The 21,781-nt window shown below is 39.8% G+C and overlaps 1 protein-coding gene across 25 annotated transcripts in view; it reads right to left on the bottom strand.

Moving 5' to 3' along the window:
- The window catches only part of LOC122883524 (calcium-dependent secretion activator 1), a 216,225-nt gene that overhangs the window by 52,090 nt on the left and 142,354 nt on the right, over positions 1–21,781 (bottom strand). For 15 of the 25 annotated variants that reach the window (XM_044212353.1, XM_044212315.1, XM_044212362.1 and 12 more), the window contains 5 exons: positions 17,857–18,013; positions 11,958–12,099; positions 7,423–7,578; positions 1,719–1,866; positions 1,316–1,330 (listed from right to left, as the gene is read on the bottom strand). In XM_044212353.1, coding sequence (XP_044068288.1) covers positions 1,316–1,330; positions 1,719–1,866; positions 7,423–7,578; positions 11,958–12,099; positions 17,857–18,013 — 618 coding nt within the window. The remainder of the gene's footprint in view (positions 1–1,315; positions 1,331–1,718; positions 1,867–7,422; positions 7,579–11,957; positions 12,100–17,856; positions 18,014–21,781) is intronic. The other 10 variants (XM_044212342.1, XM_044212446.1, XM_044212456.1 and 7 more) reach the window with 1 other exon arrangement.

Below are 21,781 nucleotides of genomic sequence, written 5' to 3' on the forward strand. Positions count from 1 at the left end.
GTTTATTTACAGTAATTTTATTTGGTAGTAAATAAGAAAAAACAGGTATTGTAGTTAATTTGACAGCAGCATACTGATTATTAAGAATGATAAACAGTATGCAGCTTCTCCAACAAGGATTTGACTAATATGTGATTTCTGCACACCAATACTGAATCACAAAGAGCACCCAAAGTTTGTTTTAATGTAAGGGATCGTGGTGCCCAGTACTAGCGGTGCTGGGAACCCTGTTGAAATCGCTCAGATTTTTTTTTCACCCCGCTGGTAAAAATGGTACTACAGCCTACACCGTAAGAGTTATGCAGGTGAAATTCACAGTGGAGGTATAGACTGGTGCACACACCTCAGACACCAAAAATGACACATGTCCACCAGCAGGTGGCGCTAAAATCAAGGTAAATGTGTTCTGGTCAATAACTTCCACATAGTACACTGTACATTTGAAAACCTTACATGCACATGTTCCCCGAATTGAGCTGCATCTTGTGATATAGGCCACTCCCATTTCCACCTATAATTTTTTTCCGCAGTATTGCGAAATATGCAAAAACTACTTTTTCAAATTATTTAATCAGAATCAGAATCAGAAATACTTTATTGATCCCCTTGTAACGAAAGAGTATCCCCTCAGGGATCAATAAAGTATTTCTGATTCTGATTCTGATTAAATAATCTATTTCACATTTCACATTAAATAATCAATTTCACATTTCACATTAAATTATGTATTTCATATTTCACATTAAATATTCTATTTCACATTTCACATTAAATAATCTATTTCACCTTTCAAATTAAATAAGATATTAATCTATATTATTTATTTATCATTTTCCTATTGATGAATTATATTATTAATTTATTAATTTTTTTTTGTTTTGTTTTGTTTTTTTTTTTAGTTACATGTAAATTAATGAAGTGCTTTATAACCATTTTCAAGACCCCCAAGGTTTTCCTATAAAGCAGAGCCCAGTGAAGGACCTTGGAATGATTAGTTCTGCTAAAGAACTGCTGTCATGGAAACTCAGAGGCAGTATCACTGCAAGTAATCCTTTTGTTTAGCCTTGTAGTACCAACAGAACAGCGAAGGACTTAGCAATAATGAATTCATTGTCAGTAATTGGTATCAGTCTTGAGATTCTGCGAAATATGAGATCTCTCACTTCTACCCCATGTATATTCAATACTATCTACACATATGCTAATGAAATCCAAACAATTCAAGTGGAGGAAGACAGACAGGGAAAACTGATGACTAATTATACATTTGGGAACCGGATGGTGAGATTTCAATTGAATTCATAGCCACACTTACCCAGTCTCTAACAAACTTTCACAAGATAGAGAGGAGAGAAAAAAAAGCAGCAGAAAAGGAGAAAGATAGAGGTGACATGGCACATGTAAAATTATGTGAATACTGTAAAAGAAGTAAGAGACAAAGAAAAAAAGAAAGCTGTATTCAAGTAACAGAGAGAAAAAATAACTAAAAAAGATACCTGTATCTGCCAAGGCCATTCACACACACAAATTATTTTTTTTCATTTAACTCCAAAACTTAGTGACCTTTAAATGATATGAGGTTTAACAGGGAAACTGTATGATGTCCATGAGGAGTCAATGACTTTTAAACTTTTAAGTAAGTTTAAATGATTTTCCCAAATACAAGGGTCCTACTCAATAAAAAAAAGAGTTCCCAGGACACATTGGGTGTCTCCTACCTCCTGCCCTAGGTCCATGGCACACAGCTTGGCTGACTGGGCTTTGGCATCCACCATGACGTTGAACATAGTGCAGATGGACTGTGGCACACGGAAGTCTGTGGCCCGGCTGCTCTTCTGAAGCTTGGCCTCAAATGCTGCCCGTGTCCTTTAGAGAAGGAAAGAAATGTACAGGGCTGTAGCCAGGATTTTAGAATTACTGAGATCATGAGTACTATAGTCACCCAACCCACCCACCCCTCTAAATAAATAAAATGTTAATTCATACTTTCTCTAAATCCTATTTCCACACGTGAAGCTCTAAATGCTGTTTCAAAGCATACTCCACACTGTCAGGAACACAATTTTGGTGGAGAAATACTGAACCCCTTGTTTGTTTAATTAAATTAGTAAAGTGTAAATATATATAGTCTATTGAATACCCACCATGCATTTGGGTTTTTTTCATTGCAGAATATAAACCCCACCCAGGCTGTTATAATCCCCAAATTCCCCAAAATCCCAAAAACAATGACTGACCTTATTGTCATCAATGGTAGGTATGGCCAGTGGTGGAAAGTAATGTGCATTTCCTCAAGTACAGTACTTTTGAGGTATATGTATTTTACTTGAATATTTCCATTTATGCTACTTCAACTTCATTACATTTCAGAGGGAGATGTTGTACTTTTTACTGCACTACATTTATTTAACAGCTGTACAGTTGTGGACAAACGTTTTGAGAATGACACAAGTATTGGTTTTCACAAAGTTTGCTGCTTCAGTGTTTAGATATTTTTGTCAGATGTTACGATGGTATACTGAACAATACTGGAGGAGCTAACGGCGTTAGCCCAGAGTCAGACGGAGTTCTGTGAGTGTAGTTTGATGTGCTTCTCAGAGACATGGCTACACCAGGATACCAGGACACCAGGACCATAACGTTTCCATCGACGGCTTTCAGACTGTTCGGGCTGACAGGGATCACACCGGAAGCGATAAGCGGAAAGGCGGCGGGCTTGCTGTTCTGGTTAACAACAGATGGTGTAACCCTGGTCACGCTACTATCAAGCAGAGTATCTGTAGCCCGGACATTGAATTGTTAGCTGTGGGACTCCGGCCATATTATCTGTCACATGCCATTGTTATGGCTGTTTACATCCCCCCCTCTGCTAACCCGGCATCGGCGTGCAACGCCATTCACACACGCCATAGCACAACTCCAGACTCAACACCCGAGTGCACTCATATTAATCTCGGGTGACTTCAACCATGTGTTTCAACAACACTAATTTCACTCAGTATGTGAATTATAGAGAGGAGAGGACACTGGACCTGCAGTATGCTAACGTTAAGGACGCATACAGCTCTCCCCCCCCCACCTGGATAGGTCAGACCACAACCTGGTTCACCTCAAACCCTGCTATGTGCCTCTGGTTAAAAGGCAGCCTGCGACCACAAGGATAGTGAAGAGATGGTCAGAGGAGGCCTATGAGACACTGCAGGAATGTTTTGAGGTGACAAACTGGGATGCACTCTCTGAGCCTCATGGAGAGGACATTGACGGGCTTACTGAGTGCATCACTGGCTACATTAACTTCTGTGTGGACTGCAATGTCCAAACTAAGATGATCTACTGTTATCCAAATAACAAACCGTGGGTAACAAAGGACATCGAAGACATCCTGAATGCCAAGAGGAGGGCCTTTAGTGATGGTAATAGTGAGGAGGTGAGGGCAATCCAGGCCGACCTGAAGATGAAGATCAGGGAGGCCAAGGAGAAGTACAGGAGGAAGCTGGAGCGGAAACTCCAGCAGAACAACATGAAGAGCATCACTGGCTTCAGACCGACTGGCACCAGAGGAGTTGAAGGCAGCTTGGACAGGGCCAGCGAACTTAATATGTTCTTTAACAGATTCAACACACCGGCTCCTGCTCATCCCCCCTCTAACTCAGCTGCTGTCGGCCCTCAAGCTCCTCTGAGTACTCTGCTCCCCCTCCCCATCTTCCTGGGAGTGTCCTACTCCCCCTCAACTGGCTATCAGGCTAACGGCCCTCTTCACACTAATAACTCCCCCCCACCTGTAAACCTCTGCTGTGTGCCTGACTGCTGACCAGGTGAGAGGACAGCTGATGAAACTCCACTCAAACAAGGCTGCAGGCCCTGATGGAGTTAGCCCCGGGGTGCTAAAAGCCTTTGCCCCCCAGCTATGTGGAGTCCTTCAACATGTCTTCAACCTGAGCCTGAGTCTTCAAAGGGTCCCTTTTCTGTGGAAAACATCTTGCCTCGTTCCTGTGCCGAAGATGCCGCGTCCCAATGGCTCCAAGGACTACAGACCGGTGGCACTGACCTCCCACATAATGAAGACCCTGGAGAGACTGGTGCTGGAACAGCTGCGGCCCACGGTCAGACCCCTCCTAGACCCCGTCCAGTTCGCCTTCCAACCCCCGGCTGGGAGTTGAGGATGCCATCATCTTCCTACTGAACCGCATCCACACCCACCTGGACAAGCCGGCAAGCATGGTGAGGATCATGTTTTTTGACTTCTCTAGTGTTTTCAACATCATCCGGCCAGCCCTGCTGGGTGAGAAGCTGGCAGCGATGCAGGTGGATGCCTCCCTTGTGGCCTGAATTGTGGACTACCTGACTGGCAGACCACAGCATGTGCGCCTGCAGCACTGTGTGTCGGACAGCGTGGTCAGCAACACTGGGGCCCCTCAGGGGACTGTCCTCTCTCCCTTTCTCTTCACCATCTACACCACGGACTTCAGCTACCACACAGAGTCCTGCCACCTTCAGAAGTTTTCTGATGACTCTGCTGCAGCAGGATGTATCAGCAGTGGTGATGAGACTGAGTACAGGGCTGTGGTGGGGAACTTTGTTTCATGGTGTGAGCAGAACCATCTGCAGCTCAAGGAGCTGGTTGTGGATCTACGAAAGGCCAAGGCACCAGTGACCCCGGTTTCCATCCAGGGGTCAGTGTGGACATGGTAGAGGATTACAAGTACCTGGGAGTACATATGGACAATAAACTGGACTGGGTTAAGAACACTCAAGCTGTTTACAGGAAGGGCCAGAGCTGCCTCTATTTTCTGAGGAGGCTGAGGTCCTTCAACATCTGCTGGACAATGCTGAAGATGTTTTATGAGTCTGTGGTGGCTAGTGCGATCCTGTATGCTGTTGCATGCTGGGGCAGCAGGTTGAGGGTAGCGGACGCTAACAGACTCAACAAACTGATCCATAAGGCCAGTGACATTGTGGGGGTGGAGCTGGACTCTCTGTTGGTGGTGTCAGAGAGGAGGATGCTGGCCAAACTACATGCCATCTTGGACAGTGTCTCCCACCCACTCCATGACATGCTGGTCAAACAAAGGAGTACCTTCAGCTGAAGACTCATCCCCCCAAAATGCACCACAGAGTGCCACAGGAAGTCATTCCTGCCTGTGGCCATCAAACTCTTTAACTCCTCCTCTAAGTATAGTCTGTATGACCATAATTGTGCAATCTTCTGTTTAATACTCCTGTGCAATATTTTAGTTTATAATTCCCTATTTATTGATATTGTTTGTCCACCCGCCTCTTTAGGATTGACCACACTTTCTCAATGGGATTAAGGTCTGGGGAGTTTCCAAGCCATGGACCCAAAATTTCGATGTTTTCTTCCCCGAGCCACTTAGTGATCACTTTTGCCTCATGCCAATGTGCTCCATCATGCCGGAAAAGGCATTGTTCATCACCAAACTGTTCTTGGATGGTTGGGAGAAGTTGCTCTCAGGATGTTTTGGTACCAGTCTTTATTCGTAGCTGTGTTCTTAGGCAAAATTGTGAGTGAGCCCACTCCCTTGGCTGAGAAGCAACCCCACACATGAATGGTCTCAGGCTGCTTTACTGTTGGCATGACACAGGACTGATGGTATTGCTCACCTTGTCTTCTCCGGACAAGCTTTTTTCCGGATGCCCCAAACAGTCGGAAAGGGGATTCATCAGAGAACATTTTGCTGCCCTTCTTGACACCAGGCCATTCTCCAAAAGTCTTCGCCTCACTGTGCATGCAGATGCACTCACACCTGCCTGCTGCCATTCCTGATCAAGCTCTGCACTGGTGGTGCCCCAAATCCACAGCTGAATCAACTTTAGGAGACAGTCCTGGCGCTTGCTGGACTTTCTTGGACACCCTGAAGCCTTCTTCACAGCAATTGAACCTCTCTCCTTGAAGTTCTTGATGATTTAGGTGCAATTTTACTAGCAGCAATATCCTTGCCTGTGAAGCCCTTTTTGTTCAACGCAATGATGACGGCACATGCTTCCTTGCAGGTAACCTTGGTTAACAGAGGAAGAACAATGATTTCAAGCACCACCCTCCTTTAAAAGCTTCCAGTCTGTTATTCTAACTCAATCAGCATGACAGAGTGATCTCCAGCCTTGTCCTCGTCAACACTCTCACCTGTGTTAACGAGAGAATCACTGACATGATCTCAGCTGGTCCTTTTGTGGCAGGGCTGAAATGCAGTGGAAATGTTTTTTGGGATTAAGTTCATTTTCATGGCAAAGAGGGACTTTGCAATTAATTGCCATTCATCTAATCACTCTTCATAAAATTCTGGAGTATATGCAAATGTAATCATAAAAACTGAAGCAGCAACTTTGTGAAAACCAATACTTGTGACATTCTCAAAACCTTTGACCACGACTGTAGTTACTTCTTGTTACTTTAAAATTTTACATTAAACATACATAATTAACATATGAAAAACTAATAAAATACATCTAATTAAAACAGCTGTATCCAACCATTTTGTCTTGTAACCCCTTACAAAAAAGCAGTGTCTAGTTGTATTATAGTACTTTCACTTTTGAGACTTTAAGTACATTTTTTTCTGATGTAGTGTCCCTATCAGAAGGATGTCATCATTTGTCAGTGCCTTCGAAAACACATTTGACCATTAAAGACAAAGATTAATGATTAATGTTTACAGTTTGGTTAGGTTCAGACACTAAAACATTTAAAAGTTTCGATTTTTGATGCTGATACCAATACCCATGTATTGAGAGACTACAGTATATGGGAGAGTTTAGAAAATCCGATAATGATACATCAGTAGATATTCACTTTTTTACATAAACAAAAATATTTATAAAAGTCCTTTAAATTTGGTTATTAAAATTGTAACCAAGATACACACTGAGTGAAACATTTTACAATATAAAAATAAACTTGTAATGGACAAGCTATGAACAGTAATGGAGACACTGTTTCCACATACCTCAAACATATCTTTGCCATTTCTGTACTTCAGTTTATTGGTACGTATTATATCAGCTGGGTTGATTTATCAGTCTAGCTCTAGGAAACATCATGGTCACGGAAGAAACCAACAAAGAACAACCATCTCAGTGGAAGAAACCAATGTTGACTGTCTATAGGAGGTGGGAGACAAACAGCGGTCTCTGCTTTCAGTCTGAACGCTCGTGAGGTGTGCCATGTTGATGGTCACAGAGATGTGTTCCTTTCTTCCTTTCCCTCTCTTTATAACTCACTATCTTCACATGTTAAAGATACACTCCTCCAATAGTGCCCCAGTATTTCTTCTCAGCTCACTGCTGATGTTTTGAAACCCAGTTTACAACAATTCACATGTTACTACTAGAATATATAGATATTACTAATGACTGCTTTTTGCTTGCAATCAGAACCATATACTGTTTATTTAAACAGTATCTTACCGTTTTACACAGGATTCGATCATGTCACTGGACATAAGCTTCAGCCGGGTCTCGAGGTGTTTGCCAAACTCCTCCTCTGGCCAGTGGAGATCTCTGATGAAGGTCTGCAGCGCATCCAGCTTCCAGAAGAGATCCTCTGATGTCCCTGAGCCATTACTGCAAGGCCACAGGTCAGAATTTAGCATTTTAAAGACAAGAGCTTTGAAAAAGGGAAAACTGATGATGTTGGTTGTAAATCAAATGCTTGAACTGCTTTGAGTTTATTCACAAATCAGGTTATAAAGAGTTTCTGTTAGATTGTCTCATGAATACCTATTTTAATTTTACCTACTGAGACGGCCCAGAGTTTCCTTGTGTTTACTTCAATGATAAAACATGTAATAAAAGTTTTTTGTTAAATACTCTACTCAGATTAACCTTTGTACACTGTGTACCATGTGCAGTGTATAGACTGTATGCACTTCAACATAGTCTGTGCTAAGGGGAAGCAGGATCCATGCTAACACTGTTATACACACTACACTGTGAGTAAAGGGGAAAATTTATGCACGTTCCATCATGTCATTTACACACCAAGCAATATTAGTGCATACACTGCGTGAATGTGTGAGTGCAGGATACACATCTTTGTACTATATGTGTGATGGTACCGAGTATGTGCTCAGACAAAAAAAAGATTGCATTAATTTTGCAATGTATATTTAATTTACAATTAATAAAAACAGAAACAAGAGGAAAGACAAATGATAAATGTCTAGCCTTATTCTTTACTAGATACATAGAATATTATAGAGTAAGAGTACAGTCTAGACGTGCTCTATAGGAAAAGTGCAATGAGATAACTTCTGTTATGAATTGGTGCTATAGTAATAAAATAGAATTGAATTGATAGATTTAGGGTTCCCACTCATTTTAAGAAATCCTTTTTCAGGATATTTTCAAATCCAAGAGGCATATTGGTCAAGGACACTGTAATGTACTACCAAATGTTCCTATCTGCACATAAAAATCCAGTTCATTGTTTTCCAGGACATGTTTAGTTTTTGTGCAATTAGGTCATTTCCCAAGACTTTTTACTGCATTAAAACAACAGGTTTTACAGGATGTGTGGGAACCCTCAGTTTGTTATTGTCATCTGGAAAAAAGGGTTACATGTTTGGACATAGTGGAGGACTGCTAGGACCAGGATTAACATGCTGGTATCTTATTACCACTGACAACATTATTAAAACCATTACTTCCTTTAACAGCTCTAAACTCAACCCATTCCCAGCAGACTGAACAACAATGCAGGAACAAATTCATACACAAGGGGCCTCCTCAAGCATCTACCCCCAGTAAGTAGAGAGAAGCCAGGGCCAGGGCCATCAGGTAACTGGGGGAAAGGCTTTGGAATGGAAAGATGTGAAGAAATGCAAGTTCATAACCAGGACAGTAGTTAACACTGAGGTCATGTCTCTGTATTTTTTGTCAGTATTTACAGTGTTTAAACACTTTTAGTTTTGGTGGAAATTTGGCTGTTGAAACATGCTGCCAAAGTAATTATCATAGAATACATTAATTTAGATTTTGAGATGATTTTGACCTATGTCACATCCTGGGGTGTGTATGGACAGTTATACCATGGAAACTGAGGATTCTCGATTCTGATTGGCTGACAGGTGTGGATTAATGTCTGGCAACCAGACAGGCTAGTTTAAACGGACACCTAATACAATTTTTATTGGCAGTTCTAAATTAATTTACCAGTATTAACAATAGCAACAGCGAGACAGCTGCTTAGTGAGAACAACGCAAATGTATTTTTCAGTTGCTTTTGATGTTTGAGTGAATGTGGACATCCATATCCACTCGCAGTAGGAGAAGGAAAAATTACTTTTGAAATAAAGTTAGCTGCAGTGAAGCTGGTGGCTTGCAGGTCTTTCTGAGATTAGAGAAAAATATGTCATGATTTCCTGAGTAAATTAAAGTTATAATAAGTAACATATAAGTAGTTATATAATACAAAATTGCGTCATCATCAAAATTCAACTTGTCCAATAATTTGGTTTATGACCAAATACCTTCAAAACTAATGACATTCCCATCAGCCTCAGCTGTACGTTGTGTTAAGTGCTAATTAGCAGATGTTGTCACAGTGTAGCTAAATGCTAGCATTGCTGTAGATTCTTGTTAATATCTGGAAAACATTTTTCTACACAGAATAAACAATGTATGTATGATATGAATACAGTGTATTAACAAGCAGGGAAAGCATTATGAATGGAATAAAGATGAAATAAGGAGACAATTACAAAGACAGATATGTGTCTAGAAATGATGAAATAGTAAAACCACACATTTGCTAGTAATTTCTCTAAGGAACACTTCTTATCCATGAAAGCATTCCATGTTAATAATATGTAAGATTTTCTTCTTTTAGTTGCTCTTTAGTTTGTATTTTCTGTCTCATTTGTTATGTTTTTGCATCTTCAGTCATCCAGTCCATATAAAAATACATATGGGAGGAAAAATTTGGGGATTCCCTTTCCAAGTAACTGCCTTCGCATCCATCCACACACACCATGCCGTGACGTTGGCATGAACGTGGCTTTGGGCCTGTATAAAACCTCAACATTGCCAACAGACTACACCTATGTAAGTTCTTTAGTATTCATTTATGCAGTCCTAAACCTGCCTCTATGGATCCTTTTGGATAGCCAGTTTGGGCTTTTCTTACAACTCTTGTGATCTTGGAAAACGCAAATGAAACAAGTCTACCATCTCTATTGGCATCTTTTCTTTGGAGAGTGAATTATTTACTAAATATAAAGTGAAAGCTGAAATGCAGTTCTCATCATTTTTTACAATGAAAACTTCTGGTATTTTTTAATGTGTATCCACAAGATTCCAGATGAGGGAATAGGGATGGATGTGCTGCTGTGACAGCGTCACACTCTGCAGAATGCTGCAGCATATGAAGGAGCTTTTACACCTTTGATCCCTGTTGTTGGTGCAGACAATGTTTTGCTTGAGTGTTCAAAGTGCTATAGATGATGTTTCAAGTGTTTATTGAGATATGCAGAATGCACAAGATTGAAAACCCTCACTTAAATCTTATTTGAAAAACCTCACTGAAATCAGAGGCTATTGCACATTGTTCAAACAAATAAATAATGTTAACTGCTTATACCAATAAAGGGAAAATGTGTATTTAATTATAAATGCTGCCAAAATTCTCAGGGGGTAGTGGCTAATCAACTTTGGAACAGTCCTCCTCAAATCTCAAAAAGGCTAAATCATGAAAAGGTTCTGCTTCTATGCCTCTTCCTTTTGTCTGTCTTTAAAAAAGTATTGTAAGTATTGTTTTGAAAAGTGCTATATAAAGTTTACTTACAGTCTTACCTTACAGTCTTACCTTTAATCAATTAAGTTTCCTGATTTATGAATTTATATTATTACAAAACAACAATAACAAACTTTTCAATCTGGAAACAGCTGACAACAGTTTCTATACCCTTATCATGTGTATGAATCATAATAAAAGTAATTACAAAAAGAGCACATTCAAAATTAATTTGACTGATTTGGAGTACAAACATCCTGTTCATTTGCATAAATAGCTACAAATATGCATAAGACACATAATTAAAACCTTGTGTTCTTTGTCAAATTGTATTATTGATTTCAACTCCTCTAACACACAATGGACAATTTTACAGCATTGTCCAATACACGTATTGTATTATATTATATTTTTTAATAAAAGAAAACAGTTTTGGATATATAAATGTTACAGGTAATCCTGCTGCTTTGGGGTCTTATGACTGAGATGCCACGTTCATGCCAAGGACATGTGCGCATGTCTCAGGCTGTACAAAGCATTCTGTACACATTCTGAGTCATCCAGTTGGGTGGAGAAAAGCATGACATTTGTGGGATGTTAACACTTGGCACTGTCAGATTTTGTACTTTGGGCATTTGGAGGTTTACAATGGGCAAAGTGCTTGTTATACTCCTGTGGAGGGAAATAGAATACAGAGATTCAACGTCAAAGCTGATGCAAATGAGTTGTAAAAATCAACAAACTGAAGATAAGTTAAAGTCACACTTTAAAGATACACTCTTTGATTTTGTTATACACCCGTTAGCACCCCTAGATCCAAAACTTTATCCCAGCTCACTGCAGTTTTGAAATCCCACAATGGGAGTCCCATTTGCATATTATTTACTTATTTTGTATATTCACATGTAATATGTAGCTCACTGGAAAAAATACTAGTAGAAAAAAAGTGAAATTACTGGACCTTTGGGTGTGGTGCTGATGAACACAATGTCCCACAAGGCAACACAGTAGAAATGGAGGAGTGGATAAAATTGTGCAAAGCGTGCAGTTCAATACAGGTGTACTTAATAAAGTGGCCAATGAGAAGTCAAAACCAAAGCTAAATCTGTGCACAGATCTGCAAATCTGAAAATGGCTTAATCATACACAACGCATCCCTAATGTAGGTGAAGAAGATCGGTAAAGGTAAAGGAATTTAAGGCATCCTTACTTGACAGGTTCCCAGGATTCCCTTTCAAAGCCTCTGTAAATGGACTGAGCAATGGAGGACTCCATCAGGTCCACATATCGCACCACCAGCGGGGCATACAGGTCCTGCAGGTGTTTATGGAACTTCCCATTGCACAGGTTATCTGAGGTAGGGCATGGGAAGGAAGAAATAAGACATGGAAGTGACAAAGCAAACCTAAGCACATAGCAGGCAATGCTGAGTTACTGTGGTATCATGACAGTTTTGTGATACATGGCCTGTATATTGATCTGTTTGTAAGTTTTCTGTGAGTGAGTTAAAGGTGCCCTGTGGAGTTTCCTTGTAAACAAACAAGTTATTTTTACGTTCACTGTTACTCACCAAAACACATTGTGTGTTCTTGAGGTCTGACAAATGTGTTGAATGCATTTCCTTCCTCATAAAGCAGATTTTAAATCCTGTATTGTTTATATCCATGTTTATTAGCTGGTAGTCTTCTTCTCCCTGCCTTTGTTGGCGCATTGCTGCATATCTTGGTGTGTTACTGCCTCCTGTTGATTAGTGGAATAGTGTAAAACCATTGACAGGAACAGGAATGTGTACCGCATCTCTTGCGTGAGCGCATGCACATGCATGTTCTACCTCATGTGTGCACTAGATAAACAAAACGAGGACCCACTTATAGAAAAACAGCTCCATAGAACTACTAGAGGTCTAAAACACCACAGCAAACCTTTAAGTCTTCATTTTCAGCTGCAGAGTTTCTTCTTCTGCAGAATTATGGACACATGTTGATATCAACAAAAACACAGAGGGTAAAGGTCTGTCTACAGAGGTGGTGTTTCAGCCACATTTTCCAGTTGTCTTTCTCATGTGCATTTGACTGAACAGACTACTACATTAATCACTTCAGATGTCAGCATAAGCAGTGTAACAGCTCACGTTTCACTTATGCTTCATGCATATAACTGTGACCCAAAATGGCTTTTTACGCACTTATGTGATCATGTGCATGTCAGGTTGCAAGATAAATCTGAAGGGCAGCGAGACAAATACCAGAAAAACCCTGTCCTAGATGGTGATAATGAACAATGGTAGGAGATGTTGGTGTTTGTGGCTAACACTGGCTCTTCATTAGCAGGTATGACACAGCATATCCAGTTTTCAATTTTTCATAACAAAAGGTCAGAGTCCCGGGTATTTCTAAATCCAACCCGTCAAACACATTTCCCCCAGTCTCTGCCGGCTCCCAACTGGTAAAAAGGCAACACTGACAAAGACCACAGGAGATAAAATGGAGGCCAGTGTGTGCTAATGTGATGCCTCACGGCTCCATGCAGAGTGTCTGCTTTTCCTCTCCTTCGCTCTCTCTTTGTTTTTCTCTCCCCCTCTGAGCATGTGTGTGTTTGTGTGTGTTGGCATTGGAGTCAAGGTCGATGATACACAGTAGGTGCAATGTTTGTTGTTTTTTTCCTGATTGCCACTCTCCCAATTAGCCACTTGAGCGGCTGCTGTCCACTTGGATGTGTTGTGTCCAGGAGTGTGTTCGCAGGGCTTGCAGTGGCCTAGCTACCACTGCATTAGACCTCATTAACTCCTCGAATGGCAGTCCAACTTTGACGCCTGTCTAGTGCTAAGGCTATTTACTGCTACATAAGTGCACTGCTGTGGGGCAGCACAGCAGATGACCTTCTGTGGAAAAGTCCCCATGATGATACGCTCTACTAAAGTGTTCACTTGTTACACTTTGAGGGCAGTGGGGGCTTTGCTAGGTCTTATGTTGGTATTGAAGATGGTTTGTTGTCTGTGATGTCCTGCAAGATGGTACACTGGCATGATGAGCTCCAATGTTTGTATTTACACAGTGTCCTTGCATTTATTGCAGATTAAAGGTGAATTCCACTGATTTTACAAATAAGAGCAGTTTACTAGTCCTGGGGAGTACTACTCAGCCTGTGAAAACAGTTGTATAATGTCTTCTGTGGCTCTGGAGGAGCTTTGTCAAGTCTGAGGAAATAACCTTGGCTTGGACTTTTTCAACAGAAAGCCTGCATTACAAACTGGAGGAGTAGAGTATAAAAGACAACAAGATGCCACTTGTGCATTATGGGAAGTGTAGGATCTAGTGGTTTTGAAGATTGACCCATACTATAAGTCAGGATATCTTGACTTCTGCTGCTTTGACTTGACTTCAAAGTCCCCAAACTTTATGGAAGGGCAATAGAAAAGAAGGTCTTGAAAGGAGCATGAATCTTATCAGGGATATTGTAAAAAAAAAAATTATGTTGACTAATATACACTGTATTATTAATTCTTATTAATTCAGCCATTTCAATTTTCTATCTTATTTTAAATTTATTGTTTATACAGTTACACACTGCAAACAGTCTCCATCTTAACAAGCCATGTTGGCTAACATAGTCTTATTTTCTTGAAAAGGTTAAAAAAAATTAACTAAAATTGTGAGATTATTTCTGACTGTTTTAAAAAAAAACTGGATTTTTAGTGAAAAAAAAATTAACATGAGTATGGCGTGCATATATTGTAACAAGTATTGTGTGTATCCAAAGCCTGATATTCCGCCATAGAGCTCCATTGTTGTCCAAAAACTATTAAAAACACATCACTGAGCCACACTGTTGCACTGGGTGACATGTCTGTCATTGCAGATGACAGACTCAATAGTAGGCGGTATAACTCTGTGCTAGTTTTCAATATTTGTGTTTCGCTTCATATGAGTTGTATACTATTCATTCTTCATCTATATATTGATTTTTAATTAGTATTGTATCTAAATGTATGTACAGTATTGACTGGCTTCGAATTGTATATGAATGTAAGTTTTGATGTACTTGTATGTTTATTAATGCAATTAATGTTCATCTTGTAATGTGTTATGTATTGTATGTCAGGTGTGGACCCCGGGAAAATTAGCTGCCATGGCATCAGCTAATGGGGATCTTTTAAATAAACAAATAGACATGTTCCTTCATTATCATGAACACACACACTGTAGTTTATTTTGATTTAATCCCAAATGTATATTAATCCACTGCTTAAAACAAATGCAATATTTCTTCCTGTTTTAGTAAGATGTGCTAACAGTGTTTTGTTTTTTTTTAAATTAAACTATATACTGTATTTGTGAGTTGTCTTTAAAGATTTACATCTTCAGTAGGAACCAATGGGCTTGGGGCTGAGATCCACAGACAGGGTAGGGAAGTCAGAAAGTATTGAGAGACAGACTAACACATTGTTGGTTTTGGTCTTTTCATGGGATTTGATGACAGTAAGAAAAATAGAGAATAACACCGGTCTTATCTCTTAAAATTGCTATAGGGGTTATGGATGAAGACTGGTTTGTAAGAAAGATCAGATGACAAAGAAAATGATGTCATTATGTCTCAATGCATTCTACAATGATACATGAATTACAGGTGGTGGAATTCTGAATAGTTGTTTTTTAGTGAAAGAACTTACAATATAATAAAGACAGCCAGTACTACAAAGATGTTTTTACGTTTTAACCTTTCGCTATGATAGGAAATGCTTCTTTGTCCATATCTTACGTCAAAGATCCCAGCTGAATGAATTATAAACTCAATTTGTAGCACACAAGGAAATTTACACAGTCAAGGGGTCTGTTTTATATAGGCACTGTATTATTGCCTATTTCCTTCCCTCTGTTAACTGCTGGCTGGTGTAGCTATGTCCATTGCTATGTACTTCAATTACCATTTTCACACAATTGACAATATGTAGCAAATGAGAAGGTGGCCAATTTGATGACACTAACAAGTGAGCATAACAAGCTATTTGCAGTCATCTCTGTTCAGCTGAATGAGTGGACAATGCTTTGCCTTCTCCTTGACTCCCGACTGACAAACTGAAAAGGGGAAGCATTCCCCAGGGACAATTAGTGCCACGCAGATTGAGTCTGCATTGTGAACAGTAAAGTGTTTCCTTTACAGGACCACGGATAGCTCCACAGTGTTCCTGCAGGCAAGTGCATGCAGTTCATTAGAGAGATGGCTGGCCTGCAGCAACCTGCATCAAGACCTGACTATTATCTTCAGTCAGACACGCCTGGCTGTGTTCACACACACACGCACACACATTGTTCAGTATGTAAACCGCTACAGGCCAAAAGTACACATCTCACATTGACAGGAGATATTTTAGAGATGTTTCAGGGAGATCAGAGTGCACAGGCAACAGCAGCTGATAACCTTCATTAGAAATTGACTTGATTTACCGCGCACAGTGAAAACATAGCAAACACTGATGAGAAAATTAAAAACTTCAATATAGTGTCGAAAGGGTACATTGCTTGCAGCCAGTCACATCACAAAAAATCTAAATTCTAACCATCATATGGCAGTCCTTTAGAAACATCCCACTTTCCAAAATTGGCAAAGCAGGATTGGATGAGTTAGTGAAGCACATCAAATGATGATGTTTTGGTATCAAAAGTTGGAGAGATGGAAAAGATGAGCACTCCTTCAGCAGAAACTCAGCACAGCAACCTTAAACATAAAGAGCTGCTGTGGATAAACCTTGTTTTAGCATAAACCTTAGTGGTGAGGAGATACTTTGGCAACTTAAAGCCCTATTTGGTCAATGTATTTTATTTATATAGCGCCAATTCATAACAGAAGCTATCTCATTGCACTTTTCCTATAGAGCAGGTCTAGATTGTACTCTTTATAATATTATTTACCAGAGACCCAACAAATCCCACCATGAGCAAGCACTCGGCGACAGTGGCAAGGAAAAATTCCTTTATGGATCGGATGAGAGTGTGCCAAACAATGCTTGGCTACTGACACAAAACAGAAAGCTGATGCATGTTGCTAACTCTGTAGAAAATCACTGCCAACCAAGAAGGGTGCTGTTGTTTGACTGTGCAAGGGCACAGTCAAACAACAGCAATTAGATCCATTCAACACAGAGAAACACCTCCGTAAGAAACCCTAATGCTGATTAAACTTTTTTCAGGGTTGTAACCTACTCCAAAAAGCACATGAAACAAAAACAAATAAAACACAAATATACACATCAAACATTTTGTTGGTTTTTTTAAATGGCAAAACACATGGTGCTGATACGTACGGTTAAAAATTAGGGATTTAAGAGATAAGATATGAGCTCCCTGGCTGTAAAGAAGATATATACTGACAAGATAAAAATAATTTTGGTAAATAGATTATTGGAAAATAGCGCAACAAAAACAAAACAGATTTTGGTTCTGAATCTACTACTAAGGAATTTTGAGCTGAAGGGAATCTTGAAGCTCATCAGAAATATTGACTTAATTCATATTGTGATATATCGATTCTGACTGAATTTTTTTTATTGCTATAGTATTTTTTTTGCAATATTGCCAAACAGTAAATATAATAATCTATGAATAATCTAAAATCTATGCATAATAGTGTAAATATTAGAGTCAGAAACAACTGCATACAAAGTCGATGGAAAGATGCCACTGGATGCAACCAAGCAAATTTGTACAAAGCAGTGTAAACTATAGCAAAAATGCATCTGCAGTTGAAATGTTTAAATTTTGGCAAAAACTTCCTGCTTATTCTGAATCTGTATGACTCCACTTGTCAGGAAAAAGAAGAGAAACTAACAGACAGAACTGGAGTCCTGGTAAGTTTTGAGATCAGTCAGTGTCTGAGCTGTCACACAAACACACACACACTCCGCACATGGTTAGCGTGTATGTTTGCAGCTAGCTAGCTAACAGCTACAGAATGTACAGTCAGTAAATTAGCTGTTTGTGGTAAATAAACACTGACTGTAAAACACTTCTTCACTGATCAACCCTCTAGCGGACCTGCTGGACCAACTGCAAGACACCTACTTCAGTCCCCATGCTGACTGTTGAATATGTTTTTAATAGTTCCTCACTCACAGTCCATTCTCAGGAAGTCATTGAGCAGCTGGAAGAGGGGGAAACTGTCCCAGCTGTCAGGCGGCTGAACTTCAAGAGCAGCGTCCATGTCGGCCGAGTAGAGACACAGGAAGGTCTCTGCATGCTCCACCATCAGGTCTGACCACCACGCAAAGGCCTTCAGATGGAGAAGGAAGGGAGACACAATACAGGGAACAAAAGAAAATCATGAGGTTAAGAGTGACAGGAGACAAATTAGACAAAGAGGGTACTTATGAGTGCTCCCCAATGGGCACGTCTTCAAGATTTTACAGTTTACATTTTGAATCTCATTTACCATAAAGGCTGAAGATGTAATGTAACTCCACTGATCTATTGGAAAGGATCTTGGCTATCTCTTTCACTTTTCACCATATGAGATGAAGTTGTTGCCTCAACGGCTTCACTACATGATCTCGGAGGATTCTTCACAACTCGAAGCAGAAAAAATAGCGCTTGGGCACGGAAAATCACACGCTTTTCTGTTGGCCCACAGAGGAAACAGCAGCAGCTCCTTGACAGGCATGGCAGGGAGCTACTTAAACACTCACCCACAGCTCCTTAAGTGAGTCAATCAGAAGAACGGAGCTAGCGAGCTGCGCTGCGCTCATATCTCCTCATAAAATAAACGCAGTGGAGTGTCTGTTAGGGACTGGGCTACTCTCATGCACATCAAAAACACTTGCTCTCCTCCATGCACCCACACTCTTGCCAGGCCTCTTAAGAGGGGCCCCTGAGGATACATGGTGTTTGCTCATTCACATCAAGCTGTCAACACTGTAATGTGAATGTACCCATGGGCTTAATAGGTGGCAGTGGTAGTGGTAGTGCTGGTGGTGTGGTGTGTGGTGTGTGTGTGTGGGGCGGGGGGTGGGGGTGGGGGGTTGGGGGCATGCACTTGCCATGGGAGCGCTTAGCATTGGATAACTGGTGTGGGATAGTTGGCAAGAAGGGACACCCAGTCAGTGCCACTCATGTAATCATCAATTTTACATTTGAGACTTTTGCAGTAGTGTTAATATTCAAGTCACAGAAATAAACAAAAGTAAAACTTAAAATGCATCAGGATGTTTCTTAAACCTTACCAAGTATCTTAAAAATGTGTCTAGAAAGAACTCTTCTTTCGACACCCATTTGTCACTACAAACCAATTCCCAGCAGTGTACAAATGTTTTGAAATGTTTCATAATGCCGGCCTTAAACCAAACAACTTTTCAAGCGATTTCACTGTCACAGTCAAATTTCCAGTGTCAGAATAAAATCATGAGAGTTTTGCTAGAGTTGTGGCGCACTCCCATCATCTCGATTGTTTGGTGTAAGGTGGTCATAAGTTGCATTTCTATTTATTAACCCAACCAAAGATAGCAACCAGAAATGAAAACTGTTCACACCCCATGAACCTGGTGAGCTGTGCAGCTGTAAAACTGTGAAGACAATTTTGTTAGCACCTGCCAAAGCCATTTCACATAGGGTTTATACCAAAATTCTTATGCAAAAATGAGAAACATTTGTGTGGATAAATTGCCTAGAGAAACACTGCACATCGGATACTAATTTCTACTCTTGTTTGTGTTCCTATTTCACACAACTGGTCAGCAATGGCATCTCTGAGCTCTCGCAGTGATAAAGATATTTTGCTTTTAATGCTTCTTAACAGAAGGAAAAAAAAAGTTCACCCAATCCTGGCAAGGCGACGACCAACTTGAAGCAAGATCATAATGTCTTTATATGTTTTCAAGGCCACAAAGTCTTTGTTGTATTTGAGTAAAAAGACTCTTTGATGTTCCTTTTGTTGTTACAAGTGGCATCTACCTATTCACTAAATAACATGTGGATGAAGTGGGTTGAGAAACGATGACAAACTCATGCTGTTGACTCGACCTCAATCTCATAAAGTCATTAAACAGACACAGAGTTTATTGGTTACACGCTTGTTTCTGACAGTGACATTTCAGAAGAAACAAGACCACACTGCAAGAAGCAGCAGAGACACAAGGATTTTACTCCCTGCTTGGTTTCATGCGACTATCATGTAAATTTGGGCTTTTGTGTACTCTTTGAATTATGTTCATTTCAACCATTATGTCCTACATATATTCAAACGCTACCAAGAGCCAAGATTTTATTCAACATCAACATTTTATTTCCATGTCATTTATGTGTGTGGGTAGTCAGCCTGCTTAGCCAGGAAGACTCAAATGCATTATGGGACAAGACTACTGAAGCCTGACAAACTTTTCTGTAATATTTTTTTGCAATATGCTCCAGCTGGGCAACTTTTAATAAAATTAATAATAATAAAAATAATAAAATGTATTTGTATAGCACCTTTCATACAAGAAATGCAGCTCACGTGCTTTACAACAAAGAAAATACAGTGCTTCACATAAAAACCAACAGAATGAACATAAAAACAGGGATATAATGCCATAGCTAATGTAAAATAAAGTGAAAATAAGATGACAATAGAATACATAAAATAGAAACAGAATGATAGAATTCCATACTTATTGTAAAATAAACAATGAGGAATCCATAACATAAGATGGGAAATAAAACCCACTAAATAATAATAATAATAAAAAATAAATAAATAAATAAAGTTAAAAAGTAGAATACATAAAAAGCATAAAATCTAGTAAAATACAACATTTTAAAAGAAGTGCAGCAGTGCATAAATGTGAAACAAAGAGCAAAAGAGTTCCGTGCCTGTATCAGAAAGTCATATCTAGTTAAAGGCTGAAGTGAAGAGATAAGTTTTTAGCTTTCTTTTAAAAATATTTAGCGAGCTGGATTCACTGAAATCTACAGGTAGTGTGTTCCAGAGCTTTGGGGCGTAACTGGCAAAGGCTGCATCCTCGATTTTCTTTCAGCTATTGCTGGGAACCTCCAGTAAACCACCAGCAGATGATCATATCGCAAGTAGTGAACAAGGGAGTTAGTAATGTAGCTTGGTCCTAGCCCATTAAGGGCTTTGTATATATAAATGTTACAGGAAGCCAGTGCAGAGCAGCTAAACAGGACTAATGTGCTCTCTCCTCCTGGTTCTGGTTAATAGCCGAGCTGCAGAGTTTTGAATGAGCTGAAGTTTTTTTCGGGAGGCCAGTAGAAAGTACATTACAGTCATGGACTCGGCTTGAAATAAAGGCATCTTTATGATTTATAAATGGTCGTACTTTGGCTATGTTTCTAAGATGGAAAAATTATGTTTTCATCACCTTGTTTGAAGCTTAGATCTGAATCTAAGATAACGCCAAGATTTGCAACCTCAGACTTAATCCAGGGAGTTAATATCCGCAGATTATTAAACAGCATTTCTATTTTTGTTTTAGGGCCGACTAGCAGGATTTCAGTTTTGTCCTCATTGAACTTTAAGACATTTTCGCTCATCCATTTATTTATTGCCAATAGGCAGATAGTAATGGAGTTTATAGCTGCAGCATCATTTGGTGGCATGAATGGGGCACCATTTTATGACACTGTATCCAGAACTCAAAATACACCCATGCTGCTTACTTGTCCAGTTGCCATCTTTGTTTAGGCAGCTATCACTTTCCTGTCGCCATTTTGCTTGGAGATGCCCCATATGAAACTCCTTAAATTTTACTTCACTGTACAGCAGGAGGAATATTTTTATAGAGGCAGGACAGAAGAGTCTTAGAGGATTATGAGCATGTCATTAAAGGTGCAAGTTTTGTTAAACAACCTGCTGCAGTTTTACAAATTTTTGACATTTCTATAAATTGAATGTAGCAATCAGCATGAAAGTCTTTAAAGGGACAGTTCACCCCAGAATCAAAAATACATATTTTGCCTCTTACCTGTAGTGCTATTTATCCATCTAGATTGCTTTGGTATAAGTTGCCAAGTTTTGGAGATATTGAAGAGATGTCAAAGCAAAAAAAAA

Source organism: Siniperca chuatsi, linkage group LG2 (assembly GCF_020085105.1).
Source record: "Siniperca chuatsi isolate FFG_IHB_CAS linkage group LG2, ASM2008510v1, whole genome shotgun sequence".
NCBI classification, from domain to species: Eukaryota; Metazoa; Chordata; class Actinopteri; order Centrarchiformes; family Sinipercidae; genus Siniperca; species Siniperca chuatsi.